General features: G+C 33.6%; 1 protein-coding gene across 2 annotated transcripts in view; it reads right to left on the reverse strand.

Moving 5' to 3' along the window:
- LOC133174124 (uncharacterized) overlaps nucleotides 1-13,055 on the reverse strand; it is a 72,889-nt gene that overhangs the window by 28,543 nt on the left and 31,291 nt on the right. For both annotated transcript variants that reach the window (XM_061309167.1, XM_061309166.1), the window contains 10 exons: nucleotides 11,856-12,422; nucleotides 11,172-11,756; nucleotides 10,948-11,004; nucleotides 10,141-10,725; nucleotides 9,279-9,368; nucleotides 5,988-6,554; nucleotides 5,305-5,889; nucleotides 5,137-5,193; nucleotides 4,323-4,910; nucleotides 4,043-4,117 (listed from right to left, as the gene is read on the reverse strand). In XM_061309167.1, the coding sequence (XP_061165151.1) occupies nucleotides 4,043-4,117; nucleotides 4,323-4,910; nucleotides 5,137-5,193; nucleotides 5,305-5,889; nucleotides 5,988-6,554; nucleotides 9,279-9,368; nucleotides 10,141-10,725; nucleotides 10,948-11,004; nucleotides 11,172-11,756; nucleotides 11,856-12,422 (3,756 nt within the window). The remainder of the gene's footprint in view (nucleotides 1-4,042; nucleotides 4,118-4,322; nucleotides 4,911-5,136; nucleotides 5,194-5,304; nucleotides 5,890-5,987; nucleotides 6,555-9,278; nucleotides 9,369-10,140; nucleotides 10,726-10,947; nucleotides 11,005-11,171; nucleotides 11,757-11,855; nucleotides 12,423-13,055) is intronic.

The following is a 13,055-nucleotide window of genomic DNA, read 5'->3' on the forward strand; positions in this document are numbered from 1 at the left end:
TAGTACTGCGGATATCCCGTTAATTTATTATCTTTGGAGCGAATTAAATTGATAGTGTGTTTAAAGGAAATATTTATTTAAAATGAAATGCACTACAGAATTTTCGCTACTATAATACATGTATGTAAAGTCTATAGTTATAGAGAAAAAAAATTCTTTCTTCACCGTAACTTTATATGTTTGCCATTCGATATGATTAATACCCCCCCCCCCTTTTCCCCTAAATCGGTTACTTAGTCAGTACTGTATTTCCAGAAAATTTTAATTAACCTGTTAAAAAAAGTTAAGGTCTTTTTTAGAACAAAAATTTCAGTCTCAAAACAAACATGCATCTAAAAAAGTCACAAAACAATAGTAGTTCAAAATGTACACGTGTCGGCGGTGGTATTTGAAATTGGCAGAGAGTATGTTTCAAATTCAAGTGTTAATGCCCAATATATTTTATTCATTTATTATTCAAATGTTGGTATCAAATCTAGAAATGATAAAAATAAATGTTATAACTTGTTGGAAATACTCGCACTTCGTCTTCGATGTGACGAAACTTTCACACCTGCACAGTGTCGAATGATTTTGATTGACAGGACAAGCACGTGGACTTCGTGTGAACTTGAAGCAGGAAAATAAAAACGAGTAATACTGTCAAACAGATAGATATGATTTGTTGATAAAAAAAAGAAGAAGTTACTTTCACTGTCTAATATATTTAGAAAAAAATTTCAGAGTTATTGTTTGATATAGGTACAAACATTTAGTGAAGCCTGAAAGGAAGGGGGGGGGCTGAAACGGAATCTCTCTCTCTCTCTCTCTCTCTCTCATTTGTCTGTTTAATAAAAATTATAACAGCATATTACTTAAATATCAAGTTCTGAAAATTGAATTTATAACAAATAATATGAATATGTATCTTTGTATTATCTTGTCCGAGTATAATCACGGCCATCTACAGATACATGCAGAAGTCTGCTCAATAAATCATTATGAAAAATAGAAATGACACATAATATATTATTGTATTAAATATTTAAAATACGAGCGTATAAATGCAAAACGTCCACTGACCATTGTAATTATTTTTTTTTTCATTACTTTACATGAAATCGCCTTGACACGGAGATATATGAATGGGTGTTACAATCGCTTTAATTCATTCTATAAGTCAGAAGTTTTCTCTGATTTGTTATCAAATAAGAATAAACATTTTTATTTTCCAACTAAAAAAATATCTTTTATACTTCAGCGTTCGGCAACAATTGCAATGTTTTAATGCGTTAAAAATCGTATTATTAAAAACTTAATGTGCATGAATCGTCTTTCTTAGGACAATTTTGGAGAATTTATTTTATTTACTTATTTATTCATTCATTTATTGGTTTACTTATTTATTTATTTATTTTTTTTTTTTGGCACCTGACATTATAATACAATAAAATAGTTTCAATGCAAGGAAAAGATCAGAGGCATTCCGAATATATCGTTCATCTTGCGTTCACCGTTCGTTCACCGTTCACTTTGCGTTCGCGTTTGCGCTCCGTTCGCGTTCTGCGTTCGCTCACCGTTCACCGTTCACACATCGTTCACCAAGTTGCGTTCAGCGTTCACACATCGTTCACTCACCGTTCGCTCTGCGTTCGTTCAGCGTTCGTTCAGCGTTCGCTCACCGTTCAAGTGGGAAAGTAGAACGTTTCAGGGACTGTAGCTCTCACTTAAATCAGGAATGGTGATATATTTTAAGAATGGTTAAGAGTTACACAGGTCTTGTTCAATCTCTTGATTAAGCTCTGTAGTTGAATTAGACTAAGCTGTACCGGTGTTGTAGCATTTTTTTCAGAAACCAGTTTGACCAGATGAAAAGAATAAAATTTTAATGCTCCAAAAATTGGTTCGACGGTTACTCGAAAAAAAAATGAAATTTCAATTTTTCATTTTTTATACTTCGTAAGTTTCAATGAAACTGATTGTCATTTTGAAGAAAGGACAATTGTAACAATGTGTTGCCCCACTTTCCCCTCATACATAAGTGCATCCATGATGTTTTAATGAGGGAAAATTGGCTCTGAGGGAAATCGCACTCTATAACTATAACACAGAGTAGGGTTTCCGACAGGAAAATTGAATCTGATGTGGGATATCCGTATTGGAAGTCATTCTCTAGAGTCATTTTTTCCTTGGAGGAAATCCTACTCTAGAGAATATTTTCAGCGGGAAATCATACTCTAGAGCCAGTTTTCCGGTTGGGGGGGGGGGGGTAGAGGGGATAGCCTTCTCTACAAGAAGGGTATATCTTGATTTCGCTATACAAAACACTTTGATTTAGCTATTTAATCATACTTTTTCCCTAAAATGTGCATTTTTTTAAACATGGATAAAAGTCACACTATGGTGACATAGTATTTTTTTAATTTTTCGGCTTTCAGCTGTTCTAAATAGAATACATGAAAAAATTGATTATTATGTCTCCTTCTTTAATATTGATTGCTTTTTTGAGCTTTTATACTGTGTAATTAGGTCCCTACTCTGCGGGTACACTGTAGTGATCAGTCTGTCCGTTTGATTTCATTTGTCCGTAGTAAATGTTTTTCAACCTGGCCCACTCAGACACAAATTTCACCCATAAATTAATTGTCCTTGGGAAGAGGTTGCGCAGAAACTTTGAAAATTCCTCCTACAATTTTGGTCTGATTTCAATAAGACTCGGAATACATGGAATACTAAGATAGATTATTCTTTTTAACAGTTTTTCATTTTGACCAACAGTGTTCCCTTGGTTACCAAAAAAAAAAAAGAATTTACTTTGAAAGTCTTTCAAAATACTACACCTCAAATGAAATATGGAGATAAGGTACAATATTCAAGCTCAAAGTCCATTTAAACAATACAAATCGGGAGCAAAGCAAACACGGACCTCTTAAGACATCAGAGGTATAATAAGGCGCCATGGAGGACTGAACATCCCCTGCCGAACGGTCACACCCGCCGTATCATCATCCCGGAAAAACGGAAAACCCGTAGACAATTTATTGTATAAATAATGGTCTAACAATTAGTATTAGTAAACATAAAACTCGCAAATAATGACTTTAAACGAGATGTTGATATTCTTGTTTCATCAATTTGTTTGTCAATAGCTTGCCTCGTTTTAGAAATTTTTCATGAGTATGCTCTTGCGTATCGCATCAACTGGGAGACATAAACCATATATGCAGATGATAAGGGTATATTGCTATATAAGAAGGAGAAGTTGACGAATGAAAAATTAAGTCCATATGTTCATCATTAAGCTTTGTTATTAGGTTACCATTAAATTCTTTTTCTAGTAAAATATCCAAATATGAAACAGATGTGTTAGACTCTGTGGTGTCTTATTTCAAGTTCACTGGGATATATCAAAGCGACATATGAATGGAGGTAACTATTGTTAATTGATAATACGTCGTCGATATATTCAAATGTCGAGTTGAAAGCCATGCACAGCAAGGCAAGTGTTCTCTTCTTCTCATGTAGAAGTTTTTGAATACATTCTGTTTCATATGAGTACAAAAATAGGTCTGCTAATAAGGGGGCATAATTGGTAGCCATGTAAGGGGAATTTGGGAACTAGGTTTTGACCCCTGTTTGGCCCCTAGAGTAAAAGCGATAATTTGAAAACCTTATGCACATCTACAGTACACCAGCTTTCATATTCGAAAAGATTAAATGGGTACTGCGTAAATTGTTAGCAGTGTTTGATTAAGAAGAAAGTGTGACAGACGGACGGACGGACGGATCAGGGTAATAACAATATACCTGAATTTTCATTAGAAAGTGCGGGTATAATGCTGAGTTAAGAAAAAATATACATGTATAGTATGAAATTTTTTTCATAAGTTCTAAGAATGATTTATGCTATAATACAATAGAATGAAAGAAATGGTTATAAAAAAGACAGGCAAATTCTTTTATCTTTCATCTCAGACATATTTTGAAGACACATGCATATTTAAATTTAGCCTATACGAGTTCATTTTAACATGCTTTAATCTGTAGTTTTTATCAAGCTTACTTATTGTTGTAGTTGGCATCATGGTGGTAGTTGTAGGTTTTGGTCTCGGTCTTGGTGGTTCGACATCTTCATCAACTATGTTAGACCACAATGAACACAGTTATGAGTTCTTCATTTTTTAAAAATGCGAAATTAAGGAAAAAGAATTAGATAATTTAAACTCTTTTCACTGAAGATTTTGCAACGTCACAGGAAAAGTTTATGTTGACGTTCCCGTGTATATTCAGAAATAAATCTTTTTGATAAAAAGTTGTTTTCATTATCAGTACACAATACTTACTCAAACCGAGAATATCTCTGGTTGATGAGTCAATAGCATCATCACCTTCCTCTGTATTAATGAGATGACGATAAATGGAAAGAGGGTGGGTTGAAGTCTCGTTAATTTCCGTTGTATCGTCTAAGTCAAAACCAACAGTATACAAGTTGATATTTTCTTTTTCTGCTTGTTCTGCTTCATTCCATGTGGCATAAATATCATCACTCCTCTCATTTGCTGTCATAAGGAAAATGAGATTTCTTGCGAAGTCTCGATCGCCATTTCTTTCATTGAACATTCTACGTCGTACCATACGAATGGCACTTGCTGCATCAGATGATGTTCCCATTTTATGACCCACGCGATCTACAGCAGAAACAATGTCCTTTTTCGAAGTATAGTCATTCAGATCCCATTGCTTATCGTTTGATTCTCCATATCTCATAAGGCCAACAGTGTATTCTTTGTCATCGATGTTGAATCGATTGACCAGAGATTTGGCATATTTTTTCATGGAGTCAAAGATTTTCTGAGGAACTGAAGAATCCATCATGATGACAACATCATATCCAGAATCGCGTGGTGGGGTTGTCGTGGTGGTTGTTGTTGCTGTAAATGGTAAAGTAGTGTTTTTCTGTTCAAATCTTAGCCAGAAAAAAATGATCCGACAAACATTAAATCTATGAGACACTAAAGATATAATGTATTACCTTCGTGAATAATAATCTATCTGTCCTTTTAAAATACATATCATTGTTTAATAATTTTTGAATATTAGAAATATAGAAGATGTGTTGAAATTCTTAAAGGAAAGACATTTGTTACAAATACTAACTTGTAGTTGTAGTCGTAGGTAATAGTCTGTCTCTTCTAGGGCGAAGTACATTATCAACTGGAATTCATAATTGAAAAATACTTTAAGAACTTTAGAAGAAAAGAATGAATACTTTTAGCATTTTTACAGTGTAAAAAAGAATCAATATTTGTTAAAACGCATGGATACCCGAATTAGCTAGCCTTCTTGGAACTGCTTTGATGTCCTCTTTTCTTGTAATCAAATATCTATATGTACTGAGTGGATGTGTGGGAACCTCATCGACCTCAAATGTGTCGTTTATGTAAAATCCTACGGTATAAATGTTTATCCCCTCATCTTCAGCACGTTCTGCTGCCCGGAACGCCTCATAAGGATCCGTACTCTGATCTACACCAGTCAGTAAAACAATTAAGTTTCGTGCAAAGTCTCTGTCTCCATTGTCCTCCTGGAAGTTCTCTAAGTTCACAATGTCTAGAGCATCTTGTAGGTTACTTTCGCCGGGTTTGTATGAAATGTCTTTAATTTTTTCCACTACTTTTTGTTTGGTATCGAGGTCCTTTAAATGAGCAAATGTATCTGAATCCCCGCTGTAACGTACGAGACCAATGCGATACTCTTCATCATCAATACTGAGATTATCCACAAGATTTGTGGCAAAGTCTTTCATTTGATTAAATACTCTTCTATCATCTACGGAAGAATCTAGCAAGACTACAACATCATATCCAGTGTCCCGAGGTTTTGTTGTGGTAGGCATGACTGTAGTTGTTACTGAAATAATGCACAAGAGAAATGTAGAATCATACTATTTACCGTAAAGTCATTAGAAATAGAGAAAATACGATTGAAAAGTGAAATATAATAGGTACCTGGACAGACAGATTCAAAGATCTTCTCATCTAAACCTTCTAGTTCATCAAAGGAATCAACTGCAAACGCATTCACACTTGCAGGCTGGCTAGCAATTCCATTTACTTCCTTCAAATCCTTAAGTGCAATACCAATGGCATAAATATGTATGCCCTTTTCTCTGGCTTTTTCTGCCTCAGGAATCGTTCTTTGATAATTGATATTGGATACACCATCAGTCATGATGATGCATATGTTGGGAACACCTGGCCTATCACCATTGGCTTCCGAGAACATTTCTTCGTGCATTGTTTTCAGTCCATCAGCGGTGTTTGTGCTTCCATATCTCCAAGGAACATTATCAACGGCCTCAAACAACTCTGCTTTTGTATTATAAGTGTTGAGCTGGAATTCTACAGTAACTTGGGTACTGTAAGACACAAGACCGACTCTCACCTCCCCACCATCTATGTTTGCAGAGTGAAGGAACTTTTTGAGGAATACTTTCATTTTGTCGTAGTTATCGTTGCCCACGCTAGTAGACGAATCCAGAATGAATACCAAATCCACCTTTGCGAAACATTGATCTTAAACAAGATTGAAACTGTGCAATCATTCTGTGTTTGTTTGTGTTTCATTGTGAAGCGTTTGCTTATATTAATTGACTTATATTAAAATTAAATTTCAGAGAGTTTGGAAGGGTTAAGGCATGAAGGAGAAAATAGGAAGATAAGCTAAATTTTGTTTGGTGGTATGAGAGGACTGGGTATCGCTGTCATTGTACAGCGTAATTATCTCTATACAAAAAAGATTTTTTTACTTTGTAGTCTTGTAACTCTTCTGTAGTCCTTGAAGAGTTAATAGTAATTTCTTTAAGGAGGGATTCTTCTCGTGTTTATCATATTAAAAAATTAATGAAATTTTCATAGATTCAAGAAGACAATATAACTAAGTGATGACAGCAATTACATTATATTTGACCATTTAATTAAAAGGTCACGGTCATTATCTTTTCCTTGTCATTCAGAATCAAAAATTATTGTTGCCAATCATGTAATGCTTATTTTTTTTTAAAAAAAAGGTTTAATCTCTTTCTTTTTTCATAAAAAGTTGATACAAAAAAGGTCTACCAGATGATGATATCAAATTGAAATAAACAGTTAAGCTAAATAGATATTGGGTAAGCCGAATTTCCTCTATTCTTCTTAATGTTTTAGGGAATATTCGTTATTTTTATGTGCTTTGCATATTTAAAATTTTATTATTTTTACCTATGGTAAAGTAGTCTTGTAAAGGTGTAAAATGATACAAAAACCAAAAGTTTTGACCGTTTAACAAGAGAAAAAAATTTTTACTGAATTTTTAGTCGAATCTGTTCTTTGATTCCTTAGCTTTCAAAGGCTATAAGATTGCCATTTGTCATATTTATTTGATATATTTTAAAACTTTATTCCATTATGATTAATTTCACTTACTACAAAAATTTCCTTACACCTTTGATTGTTTAAAACTGCCTATTAGATTCATTGTTCTCTAATAATTTTGAGAAGCAGAAAAGGCGATATTTTCATACGCCGGCATTCCGCCAAAAATATAGTCCCTGCTAGATTTCAAAGTCAGTTTACCATTACTATTTCAAATTGTACAATTATGAAAAAGAAAGAAAAATATTACCTGTAAAACCCTTCACATCCAAATAAAAAAGACATATTAGCCAATTTACTTTGAGTACTTCATTTAGTTAGAAACCAGACAAGAATCCCTCCTTAAATGAACTCTTCATATATATAAGGAAATAAAAGGCCATAAAAACAATCGTCAATATAAACTGTCAGAAAGTTCAAGACAAGAATAGGCAGTTTATTATTAGGAAATAACCGAAGATTTATCCGTATTTGTAAACAACAATACCAGCGGCAACAGTAATTGTTTATCAATTTACTGTCAGAGTACAAGTATTGCAAAATCATGCATACGTCTCCAAAGAGTAAACATGTGTCCAAGTATACGAGTTTTTCAGTGTTTGTCATCGATACTGTTTTTTAAAACCCTGTCTTCAGTTTCAGATAAATTTCCTTCATAATTTATCAATTATAAACATGTTTGAACAGACAAAATGACTTCCTCTCACATTTAGTTCTGCAGAAGTTTTGTCTGAATTTATGGTTGAAAAAATTACAGTTACCTGGGGTGCGTTCAACAGCGTAGCTGCTGCGTAGCCTCTACGTGATGCTACTCTCTTGAATGGAGAGCTAGCCTAGCCGCTACGTAGGGAGAACTAGCATAAATATTTGATGCTAAGTACCAAATCCAAGATGGCCTCCTTAGTTACAACCTCGCAGCATATATGATTTTAACAAAATGGGCAATAATTTTGGTGCATCTTAGCATATTAAATGTATATATACATATATATTTTCGCTTGAAATAAACTTTTTTGCTCCAAAAATAAGTTTAAACTGATATATTTATATTCGAAATTTAACACTTAGCTGCTAGATTAGCTGTCCGTTCAGTAGAGATAGATATCTACAACCTAGCTGCTAGGTTAGCCACTACGATCTTGAACGCAGCCCTGTTGTGGTCTGTTTTCAACATTTGAAAAAATCGTGAGAAATGAATGGGTATCAGGACATTGAAACATAATTCAAAAAGCAAATTAATGGCAAATCTGAGGTAACAAAACTAAAAAAAATATTTCAGCTGTTTTGAACATTTTTCTGAATCTGGAAAGGAATGTAAATAGTAATATACCAATATTTTGTTGGAATTTGACAGTTTTCATTTCCATTTATCAAAATTCACCTACAGAAGTTTTTGTACGCTTGATTTACATATAACATATATTGATCAATATTATGTAACAAGTAAAACATAATGCAACATTTCATAACGTAATGTGGTTACTTTTTTTTAAAATTCGAATAACTGTATTGATGTTAAGTCTGTATTTTTACTAGATTGTCATGTTTATCTAACATTTTCATTATTTTAGATTTTTTTTTTATAAATCACTTCATCATATGTAATTGTAATGGTTTTAGCCACTTTCCGCGTGTTTTATATTGCTTTTGTTATGTGTTTTTATCTGAACATGATGTGCAGTATACCAAGATGCAATACATTCTAAAATTAAGGTTTATTGTGATGTTCTCCTTAAAATTAAAATGAAACTGATGATTATATGAAGCATTTCTGCTAATTTGATGAATTTCAAGAAATTTTTATTTGGACCCCCAGCCTCCTTCAACATTCTCACCCATTTTGACATATTTTCCACTATGATTTAGTGTACTGTTTATCAATCTTACTTATTGTTGTAGTTGGCATCATGGTGGTAGTGGTGGTGGTGGTAGTTGTAGGTTTTGGTCTCGGTCTTGGTGGTTCTACATCTTCATCAACTACATAATAAAAAAATGGGCATAGTTATGAGTTCTTTATTTTTTAGAATGCAAAATTAACGAGAACAGAGTTAGACAAAGTAACCTGTTTTCATTGCTTGTATTTTTCAACGTCACAAGATGTTATATAGCTGAATCCATTATATATATATATATATATATATATATATATCTATATCTATATCTATATATATATATATATATATATAGTGAAACGGTAGTAAATGTCCATAGTATGTATGTTTGTTTGTTGTTTAACGTCTCAAGAATTTTTCACTCATATCGAGACTCCAATGTCCATAGTATAAAATATTAGTAAATAATGAACAATTTAGGAGGCCAAGTAAGATTACTTTTTAAAATTATTTAAAAATAAACCATATGCAAATGGAAGATTATAGCTAGAAAGAAGCTGTCTATTTCATTTATATGTACAAGTTCAATTATCTACTTCTTGGTGCCAAATTGACATTTACCTGCGACAATATATAATGCTTCCTTAGTGATGTCATAATAACGTTATAACAACGAAGTTGTATTATTTTTATAAACTTTTTAACACTCTGAAGAGCTGCATGGCGAAGCGCTTAGTGTATTAAATGTTGACTTGTTTTTTTTTATCTTGGATTTAATGGGACATATATAATATCTTGTGACGTTGCAAATTCATGCAATGAAAGCAAGTTCAAAGTAGACTGTATAAAGATGTTCCCATGTATATAAAGAGGTGAATCTTTCTGCTGAAAAGTATAGATTACCGCAAAATACTCACTTGACCCGAGAATATCACCAGTGGACTTGTCTATAGCATTATCACCCTCCTTTGTATTAATGAGATGACGATAAATGGAGAGAGGGTGGGTTGAAGTCTCGTTAATTTCCGTTGTATCGTCTAAGTCAAAACCTACAGTGTATAAGTTAATATTTTCTTTTTCAGCTTGTTCTGCTTCATTCCATGTGGCATAAATATCATCACTTCTCTCATTTGCTGTCATAAGGAAAATGAGATTTCTTGCGAAGTCTCGATCGCCATTTCTTTCATTGAACATTCTACGTCGTACCATACGAATGGCACTTGCTGCATCAGATGATGTTCCTATTTTATGACCCACACGATCAACAGCAGAAACAATGTCCTTTTTCGAAGTATAGTCATTCAGATCCCATTGCTTATCGTTTGATTCTCCATATCTCATAAGGCCCACCGTGTATTCTTTATCATCAATGTTGAATCGATTGACCAGAGATTTGGCATATTTTTTCATGGAGTCGAAAATTCTCTGTGGAACTGAAGAATCCATCATGATGACAACATCATATCCAGAATCGCGTGGTGGGGTTGTCGTGGTTGTTGTTGCTAAAAGTTGTAAAATAGTGATTTTCTGTTCACAGTTAGCAAGAAGAAAATTTGACGAACATAAAATCTATGAGGCATTAAAGATATAATGGATTACCTTCGTCAATAATAATCTATTTGTCATTTTAAGATATATATCAATATCTAATAATTATTGAAAATTAGAAATATAGAAGCTATGTTCAAATTCTAAAAAGAAAGACGTCTGTTAGAAATACTTACTCGTAGTTGTAGTCGTAGGTAAAAGTCTGTCTCTTCTACGGCGAAGTACATTATCAACTGAAAATCATAATTCAAAATATATTTCATGAACTTTAAAACATTGAATTCTTTTTGCATCTTTACAAAACTAGATACATAAAATTAAAGAATTTTCCATCAAAACAATCGTATGAATAGCTATCTCATGAGAATATGTAAAAAAAAAAAATCAAACGTATGGATACCCGAATTTGCTAGCCTTCTTGGAACTGCTTTGATGTCCTCTTTTCTTGTAATCAAATATCTATATGTACTGAGTGGATGTGTGGGAACCTCATCGACCTCAAATGTGTCGTTTATGTAAAATCCTACGGTATAAATGTTTATCCCCTCATCTTCAGCACGTTCTGCTGCCCGGAACGCCTCATAAGGATCCGTACTCTGATCTACACCAGTCAGTAAAACAATTAAGTTTCGTGCAAAGTCTCTGTCTCCATTGTCCTCCTGGAAGTTCTCGAAGTTCACAATGTCTAGAGCATCTTGTAGGTTACTTTCGCCGGGTTTGTATGAAATGTCTTTAATTTTTTCCACTACTTTTTGTTTGGTATCGAGGTCCTTTAAATGAGCAAATGTATCTGAATCCCCGCTGTAACGTACGAGACCAATGCGATACTCTTCATCATCAATACTGAGATTATCCACAAGATTTGTGGCAAAGTCTTTCATTTGATTAAATATTCTTCTATCATCTACGGAAGAATCTAGCAAGACTACAACATCATATCCAGTGTCCCGAGGTTTTGTTGTGGTAGGCATGACTGTAGTTGTTACTGAAATAATGCACCAGAGAAATGTTGAATCACACTAATTACCATAAAATCATTAGAAATAGAGAAAATACGATTGAAAAGTGAAAATATAATAGGTACCTGGACAGACAGATTCAAAGATCTTCTCATCTAAACCTTCTAGTTCATCAAAGGAATCAACTGCAAACGCATTCACACTTGCAGGCTGGCTAGCAATTCCATTTACTTCCTTCAAATCCTTAAGTGCAATACCAATGGCATAAATATGTATGCCCTTTTCTCTGGCTTTTTCTGCCTCAGGAATCGTTCTTTGATAATTGATATTGGATACACCATCAGTCATGATGATGCATATGTTGGGAACACCTGGCCTATCACCATTGGCTTCCGAGAACATTTCTTCGTGCATTGTTTTCAGTCCATCAGCGGTGTTTGTGCTTCCATATCTCCAAGGAACATTATCAACGGCCTCAAACAACTCTGCCTTTGTGTTATAAGTGTTGAGCTGGAATTCTACAGTAACTTGGGTACTGTAAGACACAAGACCGACTCTCACCTCCCCACCATCTATGTTTGCAGAGTGAAGGAACTTTTTGAGGAATACTTTCATTTTGTCGTAGTTATCGTTGCCCACGCTTGTAGACGAATCCAGAATGAAAACCAAATCCACTTTTGCGAAACATTGATCTAAAACACGGTTGAACAAAAATGCAATTTGCTTTGTGTTAGGGTGATTGTGTGTGTGTTTTATAACACCCATAACAAATGGAATTAGTGCTTTATTATATTATGAAGTGTTTGCTGATATTAACTTACGTTTAGAATGAAATTTCAGAGTTTGGAAAGGCTGAGGCATGAAGGAGAAAACAAGAATATAAGCAGGATATTTTGGTTGTTTTTGGTATTAAACATTAGCACTCAATTTGCTTTTATAAAATTTTGAATAGGTATCCAAATGTAATTGTAAGGCAAATTTCAAAATTCAAAGTGAACACTCTTGAGATAGATAAATATCGTCAAGTCAAGTAATCGCCGAGATCAATGTTTATATTTAGGCAAGTACGGCAAGTTGGTCGCTACTACATATTTCAAAGCCCATAAGACGTGTGATTTCAAAATACTGGATTTACCACTAGAAATTATGATGAGTTTGGAAGAAGTATACAGGTATAGTATTAAAGCTTTGTCATACGTTCTACGAATTATTTAAATTACAGACATAAGAATGAAAAATATTGTTATAAAAAGCAGGTAAAATTTTTAATCTTTCGTCTCGAGATGATTTTGAGGACACATATTTTCATTCAGTCTATAAGAATA

Source organism: Saccostrea echinata, unplaced genomic scaffold, assembly GCF_033153115.1.
Source record: "Saccostrea echinata isolate AGI-Se365-2 ecotype Australia unplaced genomic scaffold, CSIRO_AGI_Sech_v1 ptg000057l, whole genome shotgun sequence".
NCBI classification, from domain to species: domain Eukaryota; kingdom Metazoa; phylum Mollusca; class Bivalvia; order Ostreida; family Ostreidae; genus Saccostrea; species Saccostrea echinata.